Source organism: Andrographis paniculata, unplaced genomic scaffold (assembly GCF_009805555.1).
Source record: "Andrographis paniculata isolate CXL003 unplaced genomic scaffold, ASM980555v1 Contig56END, whole genome shotgun sequence".
NCBI lineage: Eukaryota > Viridiplantae > Streptophyta > Magnoliopsida > Lamiales > Acanthaceae > Andrographis > Andrographis paniculata.
The window spans coordinates 409,645-432,621 of record NW_026137591.1 but is presented as its reverse complement, the minus strand read 5'-3'; the positions used below and the strand labels follow the sequence as shown (position 1 = coordinate 432,621).

At 29.6% G+C, this 22,977-nt stretch overlaps 2 protein-coding genes across 2 annotated transcripts; both read right to left on the bottom strand.

Annotated features, from left to right (window-relative positions):
• Window positions 1-4,561: 4,561 nt before the first annotated feature.
• LOC127256640 (calcium-dependent protein kinase 32) lies at window positions 4,562-8,923 on the bottom strand. Its single transcript, XM_051282752.1, has 8 exons — window positions 7,723-8,923; window positions 7,154-7,277; window positions 6,911-7,054; window positions 6,663-6,815; window positions 6,322-6,437; window positions 6,068-6,235; window positions 5,751-5,981; window positions 4,562-5,075 (listed from the first exon to the last, which is right to left on the bottom strand). The coding sequence occupies exons 1-8, from the start codon at window positions 8,224-8,226 to the stop codon at window positions 4,920-4,922; spliced, it is 1,596 nt and encodes a 531-aa protein (XP_051138709.1). The 5' UTR covers window positions 8,227-8,923; the 3' UTR covers window positions 4,562-4,919.
• Window positions 8,924-14,807: 5,884 nt separating this feature from the next.
• On the bottom strand, window positions 14,808-21,688 carry LOC127256644 (putative elongation factor TypA-like SVR3, chloroplastic). The gene is made up of 14 exons (XM_051282757.1): window positions 21,337-21,688; window positions 20,545-20,654; window positions 19,974-20,177; window positions 19,623-19,799; window positions 19,218-19,370; window positions 18,384-18,473; window positions 17,930-18,064; window positions 17,736-17,852; window positions 17,453-17,604; window positions 17,295-17,379; window positions 17,117-17,211; window positions 16,534-16,699; window positions 16,170-16,365; window positions 14,808-15,142 (listed from the first exon to the last, which is right to left on the bottom strand). Exons 1-14 carry the CDS (start codon window positions 21,569-21,571, stop codon window positions 15,009-15,011), a joined length of 2,049 nt encoding a protein of 682 aa, XP_051138714.1. The 5' UTR covers window positions 21,572-21,688; the 3' UTR covers window positions 14,808-15,008.
• Window positions 21,689-22,977: the final 1,289 nt, after the last annotated feature.

Sequence of the window (22,977 nt, the reverse complement as noted above, 5' to 3'; positions counted from 1 at the left end):
ATAAAATTCTAAAAAGTGTGTATCTTTTTAATTTTTAATCACTTATTTTTTAAACATATACTCCCTCCGTCTTAGTATAATGAGAATTCAAGTAAAGTATAATGAGTAAGTAATTAAGAAATGTATTAATAAAATAATTATTGTATAATAAAAATAATTATATATTAAGATTAACATAATTAAATACTTTAATTAAAATTAAAAAAATTATAAAAATTAAAATTTTAAATGTGATTAAAGTGTATAAATATTTTTTCAAAAAAGAAAATGACAAATTATATGCGACAGAAAAAAATAAAAAATAAAAACAAATTATGTGGGACGAAAGAAATATTTTTTATTTGATTAAATAATATATTAATTTAAATGAAAAACTCGAAGTTTCAAACTTAATCCAAATTAAAAAGCTAGAAACAAGAATTTTGAATTTCAAACCATGTTTAATAATAATAATAATAATAATGATGATGAAGGTTCCGGCGTTATAAAAAAAATAATATAACAATAATTAATATTTAAAAATAAAAAATATGACGATAAATTTATTCATCACTATCAAGTAGTTTAAATAATTAATATTTGATCCAACTCTGTCTTTTGTTATCAGCTAAAATGAAACGAATTCAATAATTTGACTCCTTTAATAAATTGATTCAAACTAGGCATTCTAATTGTAAATATTTATTTAGATCAAACTCAAAATATATAATTCAAATCACATATTAGAATGATAAGTTTCAATACTAAATAATTTTAAAAATTATTGAAAATTTGTCTTTTTATATCACACAAATGGATAATATAACATAAAACAAGTAATTTAATATGTCGGAATCAAGGCCGGTGGGTAACTTCTGAGTGACATACTCGACAAAAAATATCGGTAAAATTCGAATTAATGACCTTATTATCACACGTAAAAACTCGATCACCACTTACAATTTATTTAGGTCATTCATATTTGTTTGTTGTTTAGATTTTGAATTTCTAATTGGAATATGTTTTTTTTTTTTTTTTATGATATTTTAAATAGAAAATAAATATTAAATATGATGTTTTGAATTGAAAATTGGTTGTGTTTACATATAAAATTTGAATAGTTTCATCCCTATTTTTATATACAATACATTTAAATATAAAAATATCACATAAAATACTTATTTTTTTATTATAAATATTTGTTTTTTTATTGTTTTAAAATTTTTAAAAATTGTAACTACCATATCTAAATAAAACCCTTGAAAGTGATGTTTGTATATTGTAAAATGTGAGATAAAAAGTAAAACACTATAAAATATAATTAAAAAAAAAAAAACCAAAAAACAAAGATAAAATACCTAAAATAAATAATGAATTTTTTCACTCAATATTGGTATGATATTCTTAGCATAGGTTTGTTTGTGTTTTTGTATTAATTTTTCTATCATATAAATAAATTGAACTTAAATACATATAAACTATTATATTCTAATTTTTCATTAAAATATTTCAAAACAATTTTGAAGACAATTAGTATTTTAAAAGAGTAATGAATGAGGATATTCTTCATTTTATAAATTCATTTAAAAATAAAAAAAAAAAAAACTTGTGTCTTCATTTAATCAAACACTTTAATCATATTATATGCATATCATTAAAAACTGACAAAAAAATAATCATATTAATAATTCGAACAACTATATAACATGAGTGTTCTAAATTAAATTATATTAAAATTAAAATACGATTCATTTTAGTGTTAACAAAACCTGTACACAAACACACTACTAGCTTAGGCTTTTTCTTTTTAAATCTAATTTCAGTTTGTTTATTATATAATAATTAAAATTCTGTATAAAATATACTCCCTCCCCGTCCGTAGACATTAGGAGGGGTGTAATTAGTAGATAATTAAGAATATACTAGTAAAAATAATTATCTTGTAATATAAATAATTATAAATTAAGATTAAGATAATTAATTAGTTTAATTAAAATTAAAAAATTTAAAATGAGATTAAAGTGCAATCAATTTAAAAAAAAAGTGACATAAAATATGTGATGGACAGAAACGACAACGTGACGTAGAGAGTATTATTTTATTCACATATTATTAAATTCAATGTTTATTATATAAATAATATGTGTGCGTAAGGAGAGTCAATTATTAATTTGATTGCAATGTGGAGTATATGATATAGTAGGCAATAATGGATGGATGATATGAAAAGAATTTCAAACAGGTCAAATCTTCGATGTTATTTCAATCAATAAATTTAATGATTTTTTTGGGTGGCTCCACCGACCATACGATTGGTACACATCACTACTTCAATCACTTTGGCATTCATTCTCATCTGTTACTCCCTCCCTCTGTTCCACTAGAATGATATAATTTTTTATTTTTAGAAAAATAAATATATATATTTTTTTTAGTTTAGTAATTGTATACTCTTATGATTTTTAATATATTACACAAATGTCATTATTTTTTTATCACAGGGACATTTTTGTCTTTTTCATTATAAACCAATATAATACTAATACTCCTTCCGTCCGATTGAAAGGTTGTCATTTTCTATTTTCGTCCGTCCCAAAACAAGGGTACCATTTTCTAATTTAGTAATTGTACTACCTACTTAACATAATAAATACACTTCAAACTTACGCTATATTCACAAATGTCATTACTTTTATATTACACAATACTAATGGGGGTATTTTCGTCCTTTTCACTACAATACATTATAATACTAATATAAAAAAATCTACGTGCAAAAATCAAATGCCACCATTATTCCGGGACAGAGGGAATATTACAAAATCTACGTGCAAAAAATAAATGTTACTCTTTTTGCGGGACGGAAATAGTATATATATATTTTTTTTATATCAATTTTATCATTTAAAAGTTGTCTTGACTTTTTTAACATAATTTTTTACAAGTTATTTGTTTGATTCAGAAAGTTACGCTTTTTGATCAATTGTTACTTAAAACTTGTTTTTGCTTTTCCAATTGACATAATTTGCGATTTATTACGCTAGAATCAGATGTCATGCGTTTTTTGTTTTTGTTTTTATTGATTGTGTCACGTAGAGCTTGTCTAGAATGAATTTCTTGATTGACATAATTTGTAAGTTATTGCGTTTGATTCAGAAGTTATATATATATATATATATTTTATTGGTTTTGTAACCTATACCTTGTTCATGTGGTTTTTTTTATTAATATAGTTTGCAAATTATTGTGCTTAATTTAAAGGTTATATGTTTTGATTGATTTTGTAACTTGAACTTGTTTAGGGTGAATTTTTTGATCGATATAATTTGCAAGTTATTTGCGTTCGATTCAAAAATTAATATTTTATAATCGATTTTGACACCAAGAGCTTGTCTAGAGTGACTTTTTCAATTGATATAGTTTGTAAGTTATTGCGCTTGATCCAGAGAGTAATTTTTTTTATTGGTTTTGTCATCTAGAGCTTCTCTAGGATAGTTTTTTTGATTGACATAGTTTGCTAGTTATTACGTTCAATTCAGAGGTTATATTTTTTGATCGATTTTGCCACTTAAAACTTGTATGAAATTACTTTTTCAATTGACATAATTTACAAGTTATTGTGCTCTATTCACATGTTATGTTTATTGATCGATTTTGTAGCCCAGAGCTTGTCTAAGGTGACTTTTTTTAAAAAAAAATTATTGACATAGTTGCAAGTTATTGCGTTCGATTTAGAAGTTATTTTTTTGATCTATTTTGTCAGTTAGAACTTGTCTATGATTGCTTTTTCAATTGACATAATTTACAAGTTATTGTGCTCTATTTAGAGGTTATTGTACTATAACTAGAATATTAAAGCATGATACGAATTTATTTAGTCATAATGTTAAATCATGTTATTAGTTTGTACCATTGAATAACTATATATCTTCACATATATTATGAATTAAATCTAACATATATAATATATAATGGGTAAACTATTTTTTTAGTCCCGTAACTGGACCCCTTTATCATTTTAGTTCCTTAAGTGAAGCCTGTCGCAAACTAGTCCTATAAGTGAAAGTTTTTCGTTGTTTTAGTCCTCCGGCGCCGGAGACGCCCGCGTAACTCGCCGGAGGTGACGTGTCCGCCAGGTGTCCCACCAGATCAGTGACACCTGAAGGATACATGGATTTACTTTTTTTTTTTTCATTTTTTTTTTTCATTTTTTTAAAATTGTTTTTAATTGGACCAAATAAAAAAATACAAATAAAATTAAAAATAAATTAAAAAGAATTTTTTAAAAAAAATTAACACGTCACCTCCGACAACCACGCGGACGTCTCCGGCGCCGGAGGACTAAAACAACAAAAATTTCACTTACGAAACTAAAATGATAATGGATCCAGTTTTACCCATATATAATATATATGTCAATTCATATAAAGCATTATCCTATATTGTCAATTCATAAGTATTTATATTGTGTTAACATACATTTTATATTAAGATCAGTTACAGTATGTATTATATAAATTATATTCATATGCCAAAAAAAAATTAACACAAAGCTTTTCAAAGATTTGATCAACACAAAATGTGTAACAATACATAAACACACATGATATATATATATATATACATACACATACAAACACATTACAACACTTCCTCATCTTCCAAAGAAGAAGAAAAAAATCAACAAATCCTTCAATTTCGTAGACACATTGAGCAACATAAAATCGAAGAAACGTCGGTATCGCGACAATACGACAAGCTAAGGACTTACGTCTAGTCTATTTATCCTCGACGACAAGAATCGCACAAGCAAGATCGATCGATCGTTTTTTTTTTTTTAGAATAAAATCGATAAAAGGAACATTAGAGATCTAAAAATAGTGTTTCGCCTTCACTTACATACCCGGAAAGAACAATCGCTTTGTTCGTTCGTATTGTGGTTATCTATCGTCGTTGCTCATTTGTAACGATCCGTCCTTCATCAATTTCAAGCTCAAATTATTGTATCGCTCTCTCGAATATTGCCTCGACGCTTTTCTCCAATCCGTGCCAGCCTTCATCATCGCCGCAAACTCCTCGTAGCTTATGCATCCGTCCTACACAAAGTTTGATCGATTAGTCTCAACTCTCGAGAAGTTTTGAAAGTTCTTAAGAATTTTGACAATAGTAAAAGTCGGGCATCTGATACTCCCTCCGTCCCATTTCAAAGGTCCTTTAGAGTTTTGTAACAAATTAAGAAAAAATTTTGACATTTCTACCCAAAGGTGTGATTATTTGGAAGATTTTCCCTATTTTCCATTATTCGTCCAATTTTTTCCCCAAAAAATATCAAATCAAACACATATTTTTTATTTTTTAATATTATACTAAAAATCAATTTTACATTCAAAACATCACATCAATACCTATTTATATCAGATCATACAACTATTCAAATTCAAAATTTTTACCATTTAAATCACAATTCAAAATTCAAACCTCCCAAACAAACACACCCTAATTGTATGTGTAATGGTATGCTTGTAAATTTAATAAAAGTTAAGGTTATTTTGATATGAGTGTATAATTATTTTTACTAAAATAGGAAATAAATATTTTAGAGTGGGACAGACAAAAATGGTAAAAAAGTACTTTGAGTTGGGACGAATGGAGTATAATATTTTGTAAGAGAACATATATATTTAATGTGATGTCTTTTTTAAGTTACTGTCGATGAATAGTGTCAAATCTTCCAAAAGCATATATAGATAAACATAGGATGTATTTCTAACCTTGTCCGTGTCGACGTCTTGTATGATGGCGTTAATTACTTCTTCGCTTGTAGCCTCCGCTTCGTCGGCAAAGGCTTCCCTCAATTCTTCGATCTCTATATATCCATTTTTATTTGAGTCGAAGAACTCAAAGGCTTTTCGTAGATGTTCGTCGTTGCCCATTTTCCGAAGGTGCACGGAAATCGCCACAAACTCTCCACAATCAAGATATCCATCTTTATCTACGTCGCCCTATGCCAAGAAAAACTTTTGATTACATCGAACGCCATAAAGACACCATTTTTAATTTCGTCGAATAAGCCGGAAATGAAACTTACGGCTTCCATGAGAGCTTGAAGATCTCCGTCAGGGATTTGATGACCGAGCTTGTGCAAACCGACTCTCAGCTCGTTAATGTCGATCTTCCCCTTATTTCCGGTATCCATCAATTGGAATCCCTCTTTAATTCCGGCAACTTCCTCAACCGAAAGATGCTCGGCGATTACCTGCAATTTGAAAAATCAATTCAGAAATATAGAAAAAAATTGCCCGACAATTCGATCGTATGTTTCGAAAAGGAAAGACGTGTTACCCTTAAAGCTCGTTTCTTCAGCTTGTTCATCATCGAGAACTGTTTCAGCCGAGCTCGTACGGTTTCGCCGAGCGACACGTTCGGAGCACTCTTCGCATTCTGCAGCCACGGATGATCTGCAAAACGAGCAGCAAAAATCGATTGAGAAGATCGTATTTTTAATATAATAAACTTGATCGAGACTTCCGAATACGAGTATGTTTCTTTTAATGAGTTTGGGATTAAAATAATGTATGATTGGATGTTTTGTGAGAGAAAAAAATGTATTTCTTTTCGAAAAACGCAGAGGCCAAATAGTAAAAACCTGAGTTTGATGTCAAGAGAAACAAACGCTAAATTACCTAAGACTTCTTGGGCCGTAAGTCGCTGTTTCGGATCGGGATTTAACATCTTTTTCACTAGATCTTTTGCTCTATCCGAAACCTTCGGCCATGGGTCGCGTCTGAAGTCGACAACCGATCGAATAATCGCTTGTGCGACTCCTTGTTCGGTTTCTGCAATTTAAATGCAAAAATCGATTAAAAAATTCGATGCAAGAATATATACATAGTTAATTCGGAAAATGCAACGTCGGTAATCGAGAGCTCACCAGCCCAAAACGGCGGGACACCACAAAGTAAGATGTAGAGAATAACGCCAGCGCTCCAAACGTCGACTTCGGGACCGTAATTTCTCTTCAGAACCTCCGGAGCCATGTAATAAGGACTTCCCACAATCTCGTTGAATCTCTCGCCTGCGGTAATTGAAAAAATTAGCGAAGAACGGACAAATCAATTTTTTTTTTTCGATTGGAGACAGCGTAATATACAAGCAATACGTGACTCGGAATTACCTGGCTTGAAGAAAACCGAAAGCCCGAAATCAATGGCCTTGAGTGGCGCCGTTTCCTTCTTATTTCCGAACAAGAAATTTTCGGGTTTAAGATCACGGTGCATCACTCCATGCTTATGGCAGTTCTGAAAGAAACACCAATATATTAGAAAGTTATTACACTACAGAAAATGATCGAACAATGCGAGCCTCTTCAACCTTCCGTAATAATCTTAGACAGATAATCTTAGTTTTACAACAGATTTTCATTATTCAGATTCTTTTTTCATTCTAAAAATATCAAATCAAACAATTACTTTCTTTTTTTTATATTATACCGCAAATCTATTTTACATTCAAAATATTACATCAATTGTATAACATCAAACAACTATTCCAATTCAACTCTTTACTATTCAAAATCCAATCCCAAAAATCCAAACACACCCTAATCGATTAGTTCATTATCAAAATTAGTCGGATTCAAGATACGATAAAATAATTTTCTACCTATATATACTAAGAGCATATAATACGATATTGCATTATCAAAATAAATAAAATTCCAAACGATCAAATCGAAAGCTTCACCTGAATAACCTCAACAATGGTGCGTGTAACGGCGGCAGCCGCCCTCTCGGTGTAATGCCCTCTCGCGACGATCCGATCGAACAATTCTCCGCCCTCACAGAGCTCCATAACCAAATGGACAGCATGATCATCTTCATAGGTGTCCTTCAACGTCACGATATTCGGATGATGAGGCAAATGCTTCATGATCTCGACTTCTCTACGAACGTCTTCGATGTCGACTCTCGTCCGCAGCTTCTTCTTCGATATCGATTTGCAGGCCAACACTTCGCCGCTGCTTTTATCAGTGCACAAATACGTTATCCCGAATTCGCCGCGGCCGAGCTCCCGCCCGAGCTCGTAAAATTCGTCGATATTCCGACCTGTCGGATTGCTCAACACATAAGATTTGTATCCGCCATTGGTGACTGCGTATGCTCCGTTGTCCGTAGCAAATGGATTCGGCTTATGCTTCCCTCTGCTCTTCTCGTCGGAGGTTTGTGGCACAGCACAACAATTCCCCATTTTCGAATGTTTTGATTTCAGTAATCGACTTGAAGAACCCTAATTTTGCCACAGATCGATCGAAATCAGGCCTCTACGCTGATCTACACAAAATCCCCAAATTCTAGGGTTTCCAAATTTGCTAGTCAACAGCGATACAGCAACAAAAGAACGCAAAAATTCCAACAATCGGCTTGAAGAACCCTAATTGTGCAACAGATCAATCGAAATCAAAGCTCTACTCTGATTTACGCAAAAAATCCCCAAATTCTAGGGTTTCCAATTTCGCTAGTCAACAGCGATCAAACGACAAAAAACACAAAAATTCCAACAATCGACTTGAAGAACGCTAAAATTGCACCGAACGAACCTTCACAGATCAATCAAAATCAAATTTCTACTCTGATCTACCCAAAAATCCCCAAATTCTTAGGGTTTTTAGTTTGGCTAGTCAACAGCGATCAAACAACAAAAAACAAGAACAAATTTCTAACAAATCATCAACAGAAACATCAGATCTTCAAAGACGAAGCAAAAAAAATCATCAAATCTCCGCAACGACTGCAGAAATTGAGCTGAATCGCCGCAGAATCTGTGCAATCAACATGATCAGAAGCAGGAGCTTGGCGAGGAGAGAGATTTATGGAAAACAGGAAGAGGGTTTGGATTGGGAGAAATGGTTGAGATTGGGAATTTTAGAGCTTTCATCCAATCAGGAGTCAAAGGACATTTCTTGGACACTTCCTACCCAATACTTTATTATTACATGATTTATTTATTTTTTATTTTTATTTTTAAAAAAATATATATATATTCTGCCTAAATTGTCCAAAATAGAGCTCAAATTGGGTGAAGTTCAGAAATTGAAATTAGGGTTCTTATAATTTCAATTCATGTTCAACGTAGTGATTATCTGATTAAGCTTTCCCATGAAGATTGAGACAATTTGGAATTTAAAGAGAAATTATTTGGACAAAATGATGAGAGAATTCTTACTTGGATTATAAGCAACAAGACATCAAGGGTTATTTAAAAAAATATTAAATTATATTTATTTAATATTTATAATTTTAGATATTTTTGTTGCCGTAAGTAGAAATTTTTAAAAAATATATATATATATTATAAAAATAATATTTTATGTATTTTTTTTAATTATTATATATATATTTTTTAAAAAAATTATAAATTATTAAATATTATTAAATAAATATATTGTTAAGGTGTGCTTGATTGTAATTTTAAATTAAAATTATTTATATTGAATTATATTTTTTTAAAATATTATATTAAAATATCATTTAAATAAAAAATTAAATTAATATTGATTTCAAATTACAGCAGTGATCTTTTAGGAATTTGAATTTTTTTTTTTACTAATAACTTGTATGTGATGCATAAGTGAATATTTTGTTTTTAATCAAAAATAACTTTTGTTGCAAACAACAAACTAAAATCAAATAATAAGGGTGTATTCTTTTTCTTTATTACAAAAAAAATAATAATAATATATTATATATTTATTATTTTTATATTATTTATATAAAATATTATATTAATTTATTATTATATTATACTAAAATATAAAGTATATTTTCTTTGTTTTTTTTATACACATTTTACTAAAAAAAATTATTAAATTATATATTTTTATTATTTTTATATTATTTAATGTGAAATAAATATCACTAATTAGAATATAATCTAAAATTTCTTTAAACTAATTACTAATTGACAATTGTGTTGGGAGATAAAATGGGAAATGATTAAAGTTGTGGGGGCAAGAATGTCATTTTGCAGAGCTTTGACTAATAATGAGAACGTGGTCTGCTTATTTCGCGTTTTGAGGCGACCTTCTAGAAACCCACCATTACACGCTGGCCAGAAAATTGCAGATAAAGACCCTCATGTTTTGCTTTTTTATACTTTTATCACCCTCAACTTAAATTAAATAAATTAAATTAAATAAATGGAATGTCAATGTAACAAAATAAACTGACTTAGATCAACAAATAAATTAAATTAAATTAAATTAAATCCAATTAATTAGACCTATGTCATGTACTCAACTTGGATACTTTAATGGACCATTACATAGTAAGTTATCAAAATATTAATTCAAATGAACTAATTAAGGTGCATTTGGTTGGCATATCACTACCACAAAAATAACATATTATTACGATGAAATTTATCGTGGAATGTATTATTTTTGTGACAATTTTATATATTATGCATCGAATTTTTTGCGATGGGAGATTCAAATTCCGTATTGATTTAACTCAATTAGTATATATAATAAATGTTCATATATAATGATAGATAGGCAATACATTGTAATAATATACATATATATATATATATGACAGAACATATACTCCATTCGTCCCATTGAAAGATTACCATTTTTTATTTTTATCTGTCCCAAAACAAGGTTACCATTTCCTAATTTAGTAACTGTACTATCTACTTCACATAATAAATACCCTTTCAACTTACAATATATTACACAAATGTCATTACTTTTATATTAATCATACTAATAGGGTTATTTTTTTTTTTTTTTACTACAATCCAATATAATACTAATATTAAAAAATCTACGTGCAAAAAGTAAACGTCACCCTTCAAATGGGACGGAGGGAGTATTATATTATAATATATCATTTTTTTTATAATACTGCACATGTTATATTATTATCGTGTAGAAATATGTATTGCGTATATTTATTATAAATATTAAATTGTAACAAATCAGAAATATCATTAGGGATTCTACCTCCATAATTTTAATTGTCACGAAAAAAATTGCAATAACAATATAAATAGTAATCCTTGCAATTTCATATGATTATATAAATATTAATTTAAATATTACCAATTATTATTTTTTTAAAATTATACTAAAACACACGTTTTGAAATTATATCAATATATTTATATCATATTAAATATCTATTTTAATTTCAAAATTTACTATTAAAGAAACAAACAAAAAATACAAACCCCACAACACCTCTCAACTTGTAATTTGTTGGAGGTTTTACGTTTTAATTACTTTATTTGTTATTTAATTACGTACTTAAATACTTAAGTCCTAATTTTAATAAAAGTACACAATCGTTTTAAATTTTTGTTGTTTATAGTAACAAATTATAAAAATGTAAATGCACATGTTTGTTAAAAAAATAAGAATATTTTTTATAATAATAAAAAAAAAAAGTAAATATAATTTTGAACGGATCGGAACAGTAATAAAAATTGAATTAAAATAGTTATTTATTGTAATATTTAAAATATATTTATTATGAACATGTTATTCCATTCAGTACCATAATTATTTTATTACCAACAATATATAACCAATAAAAAAATATGTTATGCTGGTGGCAAAATGATTGTTATGATGATAAAATAATTACAAGTTTGAATAAAAACCGTATGTGCAATTATTTTATTGTAATTATCTTGATAAATAAATAAATGATTTCTACTAAAAATTTAGTGCTATTTATGCACGTGATTAAATTATGAACGGTGTTCGCAATCTAGGGCGATTTTCACAGTCAAACTCGGCGATAGACATTCGTCATTTAAACTATAAAATTGAAATGATAAGTCGCATTGCCGGAGACACGCTTTTTAATGGAGTATTTTAGAAACACGCTTTTAATAGTTTGGATTTGGTATTGGACTTAAAAAGTGGAGGCTGTAGTGGTCAAATAATTCAGGAAAAACTAAATAATGAAAAGGTCAATGCATATACACTTGAATTTCTTCAATACTGTTGAAGAATATTAAATTAATTGACATTTATTTATTTATTTATTTATGCATTTTGTAAGCCCACAAATTTGACTATTAAATGGATTAGACTGGTTCATGGTCCATGGGCATATGGATACGTTGTCTGTTGCCAAACGTGGATGACGGGCAACTCCCGGGACTCCAACTCCCGCGCGTTCTTTTTGGTACTGTAATAAGGATGTGTTTTGGATTTGTGATTTTTTTAAGGTCTGTTTGGGTAATAGCTTACGCCTATCTCGTAACAAAGAATTTATTTTTTTATTTTAGTCAGGTTCACATAATAAAATATTTATTTTCTTTTAATAATTGTACTATCTACCTAATATTACAAATATTACAAAGATATTTACAACTTACAATATATTGCACAAATATTATTACATTTATATCACATCATACTAATAAGGTTATTTTAGTCATTTTTACTTTATTCCTACTATATCCTAATATAATATTAATATTTTTAAAATTACGTGCAAAAAAACAAACGGATACCTAATTATGAGACGGAGGGAGTATTAAATATATATTCCCTCCGTCCCAAAAGATTTATCTTGTTTTTCCATTTTCGTCCGTCCCAAAACAATTGTCTTGTTTCCTTATTTAGTAGTCGTGGTCTCCACTTTATAACAAAATTATTCCTATTTTTCCATACTACCCCTAATTATTACTCTAACATATTCTTTAAAATCATTCGAAAAGCAAGGACATTTTAGTCATTTACATTCTACTTTATACCTGCGTGTCAACTCTCAATAAGACACTTCTTTCGGCCGGAGGCTGACTCAGTGTGCACTTTCGGGTAGCAAATGCGAGTTCACACGTCATAAAAAAATATATATATTATTAAATAATAATTAATTCATCATTAATTTTTTTTATTTACACATTATTTTTTAATAATTATTTTTATATAACTTTTATTTTACATTTTACTTGCTCTATTGTTACGTTACAATATCAAAAGTATATTTATTTACTTTTTTGCTTTCTAGTGTTTTTCATTTTTTTTACTATTTGGATCATATTTTTTAAAAATACATTTTTTCTCATAAAATTATTTAAATTAAATTTTCTCAATCAATAACAAATGTATTGGTATAAATATAATAATAATGTCAATGACTATTATGGCCCTCTCGTACAAAAGATATAAATGCCATCAAACGAGGAACTCGAATTTGTGACCCAATGCTATGATATCATATTAGATAATATAAATAACAAATTCACCTAAAAGTTTTAACTTATAGAGATATATATTATTTATTTATTTATTTAAATCAACCATCAATTGACTATTTAATTTTTGTAACAATTATTATACATATTAGCACAATATATATTTTATTTATCGATAAAAAGTAAGGATAAATGACATTTTTGCCCTTGTGAGTATATTAGTGTAAAAAGTAGTATCAATTGTCTAATAATAATAAAAAAATAGGAGTAGGTTTACGGTGATAAGGTTATTTGTGGAAATGAGACTATTGTTTTGAAATGGATAAAAATAGTAAACAAGACTATTGTATTGAGAGACGGATGAAGTATTACTATTTTTTTATATATTATCACATAATTTTATATATAAAAGAACAAAAACATTCATCGCCCTGACTAAGTGAACATACTCAATTTTTTTAATGGATGCCAACACATCATGACTTGGAGTAAACCCAAGTCCGTTCAGGCTGACCGTTACCTTAAACTTCTTGCAATAATTATGATTATGTATCTTTTCAAATTTATTATTATTTTGTTCGGGGATTGAATTGGATTTATATTATTCATCAAATTTTTTTTCTCCAAAAATATCAAATCAAACACATATTTTTCATTTTTTATATTATACTAAAAATTAATTTTACATTCAAAATATCGCATCAACATTTATTTATATCACATCATACAACTATTCAAATTCAAAATTTTTTCTAAAATCCAAATCCCCAAACAAACACACACCAAGTACTCTATATTTTCTATTTATTTTTCTTTATCATCAAATTCAGACTGAAAAGAACAATATCCTATACTATACTACTTCCTCCTAAAGCATATCCTCGTATTTTTGTGTAAGTATGAATGTATAATAATTGATATTTTTTGTCACTAAAATACCAAAAAGAATAAAAATATATTTATATGACAGTCTTAAACAAAAAAAAAAAAAAAAAAAAAAAAAGCATATCATTCAATGACAAAAAAACTAATGGACCACAGTTAGAATGTTAAAGTTATATTATTATTCTGGGTACCAAGACTAAATCAATAATATACAACCATCACATAATACTCCCTCCGTCCAAGAAAAGAAATATCCATTTGTTTTATTGTACGCAGGGTATCTGTAATGTTAGGTAGATAGTACAGTTACTTAAAAAAAAAAACAAAAAAAACAAATACTTAACGGGGCTAAGTTACCATCATAACCAACCCGTGTAGAAATAATAATAAAAGATAATTCGTTGAAATTCCCGAGCTTTGTTCTTTTATTCAAAATTTTCTAATATATTTTTTCAAAATAATTAATATACTACACTCTTATTATTTTCATATTATCTACACAATTTCTTATACCTCAGTATAAAAAATATTATTTCAAATCAAAATACAAAACAAATACACCCTCGATGCCTCCAAATTTTATCTGCCGCACATAATTCGTCTAGTGTGACCTCTCTTGTTAACTTAAATTTTGCAAACTATTATGTTCGGCCAAAAGTTTACCCAAAATACACTAAAAAGATAATAGTAAAAAAAAATGACAGTAAGGAAAGAAACAACAAAAGACGTACTGAAATGAATAAGCTCATTTGGGCAAATATTAGTATTATTACAAATAAAGATTCATGTTGGGACAAGACTATGATATAGATAAGATAAGATGAGATACCTGCCTAATTTGAAGACTACCTCGACTATTCATTGTTCAAGAATGTCCTCAATTTGTATCTGGGAAACTTTTCGAAACTTAATATTGCTCATGGTCGATTTCAACGTGATTTCTTGGCGATCTTAGGGTTCTTGCACATCCTGATGCTAGAGGGAGTAACCTCAACGAGTTCGTCTTCTTGAATGTACTCTATGCAATCGTCCAAACTGTAGTCCAAAGGAGTGTCGAGAACCACTGAACACGTAACAGAATAGCAAATTAGGTAATGTTAGAACATTTGAAGTGAGAATTGACAAGAAGAAGAAGAAGAATTACATGAGAAATTTTCATAGATTTGGGGTCAAAACTGTATAGCATCACAATATAGAAAAACTTGAAAAAGAACACTGAATAATATAAAAAGTGGCTGCCAAAAAATATTATAACAACAAAAAGTTAACAAATCCATCTAACCAAAATCATCCTAACTAATAACAAAAACTCTACAAACCACAAACACAAACAAACAAACCAACTCTGTTTGTATATGGATTTTTAACAAAACACTTTACTATTCACTGATTTTTGCCCTATCAAAAAATATTAAATCACACAACTATTTTTTATCTTTTATATTATATTAAAAATTAATTTTACAATAAAAATATTACATTAATATCACATCAAATAATTATTGAAATTCAAATTTTTAATATTTAAAACACATAACCCAACTCTCAAAACCACAAACAAACACCAGCGTCGTCACTTTGTATATTCATCAAATTTTTGTATTGCGCAATCTACAGTAAAATCTCAAAAAGATAAAAAATAAAAATAAAAATCATATTCAACACCTATGATGCATTAAAACATTACATCCAAAACAATTTTTTATTTGAAAAACTAAAATCCAAATCAACCAAAAAAAAAAAAAAAAAAAAATCCAAAACACAAGCAAACACACCCTTATAATTACTATCCAGAAAAGTAGGATTCTATTAATATCAATATTCATATCTTCCAAGAGAAATTTATTGATCATCTTTCAATAGTCAATATAAAATGTCTTTTGAACTAAAAATTAGTTACATTATCAGTATTTTGTTAAATATTCACAATAAACTAATGTTCTTATTCATTTGCAAGCATGCCTACAACTGTTTGCCATTCTAAGCCTAATTTAGCTAAAAGCAAACAGCAGAGAACTATTCGATAGCAATTCAATAGTCATGCAGAAGTCGCTTAAAAAATGGAAAACGATTAAAAGGCAAGGATATACCTGTTTGTTCTTTATTAGAACGAATATTTGTTGCTGCTTTTTTCTTGCAAACGTTCAAGGATAAGTCACCAGGGCGCTGATGAATGCCCACAATTTGACCTTTGTAAACATCCGCTCCGGGTCCAATAAACATCTGGCCTCTTTCTTGCGAGCTTGCAAGAGCATAAGATGTGCTTGTTCCATCCTCAAAAGCAACCTTACAAAAAAGGGACAGGTCATCTAGTAATACTTCTAAGTAGCTCAGATACTGGATTGTGTGAAGAAACATAACCACATGAAAGTTGCTCGATCATGTCGAATAAACATTGGAAAGTTCTTGCGAATACACAAAAAATGTTAGTTGATTAGTTGCAAGGAGGGTTACCAGAGAACCCTGATCGCGGGTGCTTATATCACCAGCCCAAGGACCATATTCGTCAAAAACTGTGTTGAGAACTGCAGTGCCTCGGGATACAGTAAGGATTGAATTTCGTAACCCAAGAAGCCCGCGTGTTGGTATCTTGTACTTCATTAAGGTTGTACCTTCCGACCTAACGATGACACAAGATTGATTTCAGTGAAACTAAATATTGCTATCTGAAGAATATATTGTGTGTCTATTTTTTATTTCAAATAAAAAATAACAATATTCAGTCCTTTAAATCAAAACTCAAATAAAAAAACTCAATATCAAATCAAAACCAAACAAGACAAAGACCAAAAAACACAAAGGTAACAAAATAGGTCCGAAGAGTATTTGAGTTTACAAACATCTCTTTGACATGGAGAAATTTCACCTATATATTTAAAAACTTAAGTATCAAAAGACAGATTCCACGCTAATCAACAAAAAACACAGATTCTTAGTAATTTTTTCTGCCCATGAAATTGAAGATAGCTAAGTGCAAGAGATTTATCCAGGAAAGAGTAGCTTGGAGAAAGGACAAAATAAGGGCGCTAAGTAATACCCGGTTCCTTGCATATCAACCATCTGGCCACGCCTCCTACCCAGGAGTTCAACCACAGGTCCCATGTATTCTTCAGGTACTTCGACAATAGCTATCTACAAAACATTTGGGATTATTCTTAAAATGAAAGGATCGCCAAACTGGGAAGTATAAGACTCTGCATACAAGCGCATTTTACCTCGTAAGGTTCTAATAACTTATCATTCACATTTTTGTTGATAACTTTGGGCGGACCCACCATGAACTCGTAACCTTCTCTTCGCCTGAGAAGATCCCATGTATTAGAAACAACTAAAAGATGCAAAGTGTTGGTAAGTGTATGGAACATTCTCGTACATGTTTTCTATCAATATGGTGATGTGCAGAGTACCACGTCCACTAACAATAAATGTGTCTGATGTTTCACCATCTTCAACTTTCATGGCCAAATTTCGCTCAAGCTCACGGAAGAGCCGATCACGCAGGTTTCTACTAGTGACATACTTTCCCTAGATTCAAATAATTCCGGTGATGAGAGAGAGAGAACATCAAACAGAATGCAGATTTACTGAAGTTTCAAATCGCTAAAAAGGTATGATGTGTAGACTAAGGAAAAGGATGGCCGGGGAAAATCATATACCTCACGGCCCACAAAAGGTGAAGTGTTGATAGAGAAAGCCATTCTCACAGTGGGTTCTTCCACCTTGATGGAGGGTAATGGCTTGCCAGAAGTCTTGTCTGCAATTGTCTCCCCGATCTGGAATATATTTGTGAATAAATGTAAGCCAGTATAGTGTCAAAAAGAGCATAAGCCATTCAATACTTTTAACCTACCTGAATATCATCAATTCCACACACAGCACAAATATCACCGGCCTCCACTGTTTGCGCAGGTACTCTGCTGAACTTTTCATACACAAAAAGTTCACTTACTTTACCAAATCTGCATTCTTCTTCACTAGTACAAACCTGAACAAAATAAGGATTTATATCATCTATGATTACGTGAGATATGAAAGAGAACCGCAACTCAGCAAGGGTACTTATGGCAGACAACTTTCAGCAAATCCCGCCTTATTTAAAAAGATGGTAAAAAAGGGGGTGGGCCGTACACAATCACTATAAAAAACAACATATTCTGAAACAACATAAACATGGAAAACTCATTCAGAAAGCTTGCGATCACAAATGAATCACAACACCTCAAGACTCCATAATACGTACATTTATTCAGTATATTTTCATGAAAAAGTTCATATTGATTCAGTATATAACAATGCCGCATTACCCGCACATCCATTCCTTTTCTCAATGTACCGGCATGCAAGCGTCCAATCGCAATGCGCCCTTTATGTTCATCATATTCGATATTTGTAGCCTGCAAACAAGTTAGAAGTGAACATAGTCATTTGACTTAGCTTGAAAAGTACTTGATTAACATTTTGTCAGCACTCAACATAAAAAATAATTACAGTACACTTCTTACTAAGTAATTGTTTAATGTCGCACATCTTCATTCTGGGATTTTCTTTTTTTTTTTTGAAGTTCTAATTTCTAAAGAAAGACAAAAAGGAATTTCTATATAAACCAAACTCAAAACCCAATTACTTGGAATTGATGTGACCGCATCCTAACTGAAAAACAATGCAAGCCCAAAATTTATAGAGGCTGAAAACCTAGTAGCCATATCCTAACCGATATTTCTCAAAGAACAACATCAGGATTTTGCTAATGCAAACACTAGCCATAAAGCAAATGAATCATCAATGAGGTAGATTTGTATTCCAAACTATGAATACAGACTATAAATAAATAAATCAATCAAAGTCAGTAAGATTGAGTAAATATGAATCTGGTCTAAAATTTTCAAGTTCAATGTTTCAAGCATTTCCAAGTACTGAACTTCCAAATTTGATTCTATTTCACCCAAACTCCTACATCTATATATTTCGTTGCTTCTTCGAACTGTCATGATTTTTGGTACATCAAAAACTTTTGACAGTTGAAATAGTCTTGCAGAAATATCAAAATTTCCTCTGCTTCATAGAAAATGAACTGTATTGAGATGTCACAGGGCTATAGATGAAAAGATGCACAAAATAAAGTAAGGGTCACAACTAACAAGCATTTGAAGAGCACCATCTATGGCAATTTGGGGCCCAGGTATGCATCTTATGATGGCCTCAAAAAGTGGTCCAAGATCCGAACCCAGATTTTCAGGTGTAAGTCCTGCTTTTCCTTTGAGACCACTTGCATATATAACTTGGAAATCACACTGTTGCAAGAGAGAGGAGAGATTTCTTGTGAAGCATACCAATGAGGTTAAAAATACAGTGCAGATTTTGTTTCTTTCTGAAAAAGATAATTTAAATGGACACTAATCCTTTTAACATACATTGGAGAGTCAAGGATCAACTCAAGCCTTAGATTAAGAAACATATTGATATTGTTATCTATTAGGTCATCTGATAAACATAGCTTTAATAGAGACATGCTTCACAACAATAAAAAAGTGAAAAGGAAATACCTGCTCGTCTGATGCATTAAGTTCAATAAACAATTCAAAGGTAGAATTAATGACATATTCTGGACGTGCAGAAGGTCTATCAATCTTATTGACCACAACAACAACTGCATGACCAAATTCAAGGGCCTTCTTCAAAACAAATCTTGTTTGAGGCATTGGACCTTCTACGGAATCCACCTACAAGTCATAACCATCTAGCTGTAAGCATGTGACCTTATCAAAGTGAAAAAAGCTTCATCAATGTATAACAAGTACATGATTTGTGAAAGTGCATAGCGATAAACAGTAAACCATGTACTTAGAAAAGGAAACAACAATGATAAAATTCTCAAAAAGGGATCAAGAAAATACCACAAGAAGAATTCCTTCAACCATGTTGAGAATCCGTTCCACCTCACCTCCAAAATCAGAATGACCTGGAGTATCAATGATATTGATTTTTGTGTCATTATATGCAATAGATGTGTTTTTGCTAAGGATTGTTATCCCCCTTTCACGCTCTAGATCATTTGAATCCATTATTCTCTCCTGTACAAATTGGTTCTCACGAAAAACCTGCAACACAAAAAGGACTGAAACGCATATCGCCACTTCACCTTGTTTTGAAAGATGGTTCACTATTTGGCAACAAATTTGCATGACTATGTCATAAAATCAGTCTAGAACCAAAAGTCATACAATAAATCACAGAATTTGATGATATCCATAATCTCTACTTTCATAATAATTCATTACTCCTAAATAAAACGCTAGACCATATTTTTAATTGAAGCTTACTTGAAAATGGCTTATAAAAGAATCCATTCTGCCAGGAGTTTAAATGATATGATCTTGCAAGGTAAAGTAGTTCTACTTCTTTATTTTACTTATATTTTTAATTTTTCTGAGGAGAGCTCTGCTGCCAAGAACAAACAATGCATACCTTAGCTTGCCTCAACATAGCATCCACCAGAGTGGTCTTCCCATGATCTACATGGGCAACAATGGCAATATTTCTTATGTCATTTCTCCTCGTCAGCTGGTTCTTTTTCTCTGAAGATAAAAAATGTAAAAAGAACATGAAATAGACAACACTTACCAGGGCTCAATGCATATAAATTCCAATAAAATGATGGAACAAAAAAAAAAAAAGACACTGCAGTTGATGTTGGCATCCATGTTGGAACAGAATTGGCATACATTTATTTGGCTGGCATCATTTTTCACTGAATACTTTTAAGAATTGAAAGAAAACAGTGTAGGACACTCAATAAGAAAATTCCAACTTTATATTAGAAATATTAGAATTCATATTCGTATGCAGATTGATAAGCTCATAATGCACAATTCAACTTCAGTACCTTTTAATTTAATTGCCAATGTAACTAGCTGATGTCAATATAGGACATATTCACAAAATCGGTGGATGATAAAAAGATCATCTAAAGAAACTCAAGATTGAAACACATGCCTCAATCGAGAAAACTGAGCAAGATTCACAAATTTTATAAAAATCAACAGCAGCACGCATACATAAATGGCAGATAGACGTAAAAAAATCAAGAAAACTGTTACTAGTATATTATATATACATAGATACATAAAAAAGCAGCAAGCACGATTCACAAATTTTATACTGCAATTTCAAAATCAACAGCAACACGCATACATAAATGGCAGATAGACATAACGATAACTTCAAAAACTTGAGATGAACGATCTTAGGTATTGATACCAACGGCAGATTCTGTGGTGACATTGGATACTGAGCACTTGACAGAAATCCGAGGACGTATTCTCAAAAAATTGGATTTCGACTTCATTGATAGAGAACTGCCGAGAAACTGCCTCTTCAGCCAAGAAGGGCCGCAGATAGAGCTTCTTCTATATGAATCGACGCTCCCCGACGATAAAGGTGGAGCATTGGGCGTCAAATTCGAAGCGATGCGCGAAGCAGTGGCCATCTCCATAGCTCTTCTCAGTCTCTCCCTCTCAGTATGGAGTGTGGATTGAGAGACGAGGGAGGAGAGGATGAGCTATGGCAGTTGGAAAATGGGGGTAAGCTTTGAAGATGAAGTGAGAGGCTGCTGTACCATTCGCCAAAACGACGTCGTCCAAGGTTGAAGAAGCGGCTGCTGTTTGTTTGGATTTAATAATTACTTTTTAATTATAACTGGTCATAATTTTTGCTTCTCCCACTTATCATATATCAAAGTACCATCTTTATCCGTCCTAATTACAGATATTTCATTTTAAAAATACTAATATTAAAATAATTTTTATTTTTATTTAAATTAGAAATACTATCATTTTTTCACAAAATTTTATAAATTTAGTATTATATTATGATGTAGTATAAATAAATATAAAAAAGACTAAATTACTGTTGTATGATATAAAAGTAATGATATTTGTGTAATATATTATAAATTTGAAGACTATTTGTAATATTGAATAGACAATACAACTACTAAAAAAATTGATAATTTATTATGAAACTGACCAAAATAAAAAAAAAATATATATCGTTAGAATACAAAGAGTATATAAAGTCAAGGACAATATGTTCTTACACACTTCTATTAACTAAAAAATACTAATATTTCTTAAACTAAAAAAACCTATTTAAAATAGACAGAAAATAATATATAGAAAGATTATCTTACACCTATAATATATAAAGTTACTGTGTGAGTATTAAAATTATAAATAAATATAAATATAAAAACTATTTATAATATACAGTGTATCTATATTTTACTTAAAAATAAATAATTTTTATTTGGAAACAAAAATGTTAAAATATATATTTACAAAATGAACATATGGAGTAATATATTTTTAAAATGATTTCTATTAACTTTTTTAAAAAATATAATTTTTAAATCTGTCAAAATTATATTACTATTTTTTTTTTACTATTCGCTAAACTTATGTCACAAATTTATAATAAATTTTATCATTTTTACTTTAATAAATAATAATAATTTTGTAATTATTTTTTTCTATTTATTATGCTACGCCATTCGTCCACAATCTAATGTCCTACTTTTTTATTTGAGATGTTCAACCATGTCCTATTTTTTCTTAAATACAAATTTTACATTTTTACTTGTCAATTCATAACAAAAAGATAATCACGTAAAAAATATTACAAATATACTTTAGAATTATAAAAATTGGACGGAGAAAGTATTTTTTATCAATCATTTAATAAATTTAATATAATATCTTACTTTATTTTTTACTTATTTTATATCATTTTTAAAATATTATTCCATCTGTCCTAATATAATAATCATGTTTACCATTTTTGTCCGTTACAAAACAATAGTCCCATTTTCATAAATAACCATATCACTATAAAACTACATTT

What these genes read in the sequence shown, in the direction of transcription:
- LOC127256640 (XM_051282752.1), bottom strand. Translation starts at nt 8,226, where the DNA reads ATGGGGAATTGTTGTGCTGTGCCACAAACCTCCGACGAGAAGAGCAGA. An exon ending in TTCGGTTTTCTTCAAGCCAG is followed by an intron (nt 7,055 to 7,153) that starts GTAATTCCGAGT and finishes CAATTACCGCAG; the next exon opens with GCGAGAGATTCAACGAGATT. An exon ending in TGTCCCGCCGTTTTGGGCTG is followed by an intron (nt 6,816 to 6,910) that starts GTGAGCTCTCGA and finishes TTTAAATTGCAG; the next exon opens with AAACCGAACAAGGAGTCGCA.
- LOC127256644 (XM_051282757.1), bottom strand. Translation starts at nt 21,571, where the DNA reads ATGGAGATGGCCACTGCTTCGCGCATCGCTTCGAATTTGACGCCCAAT. An exon ending in ATGGTGCTCTTCAAATGCTT is followed by an intron (nt 18,474 to 19,217) that starts GTTAGTTGTGAC and finishes ACTTGTTTGCAG; the next exon opens with GCTACAAATATCGAATATGA. An exon ending in CCCGCGATCAGGGTTCTCTG is followed by an intron (nt 16,366 to 16,533) that starts GTAACCCTCCTT and finishes CTTTTTTGTAAG; the next exon opens with GTTGCTTTTGAGGATGGAAC.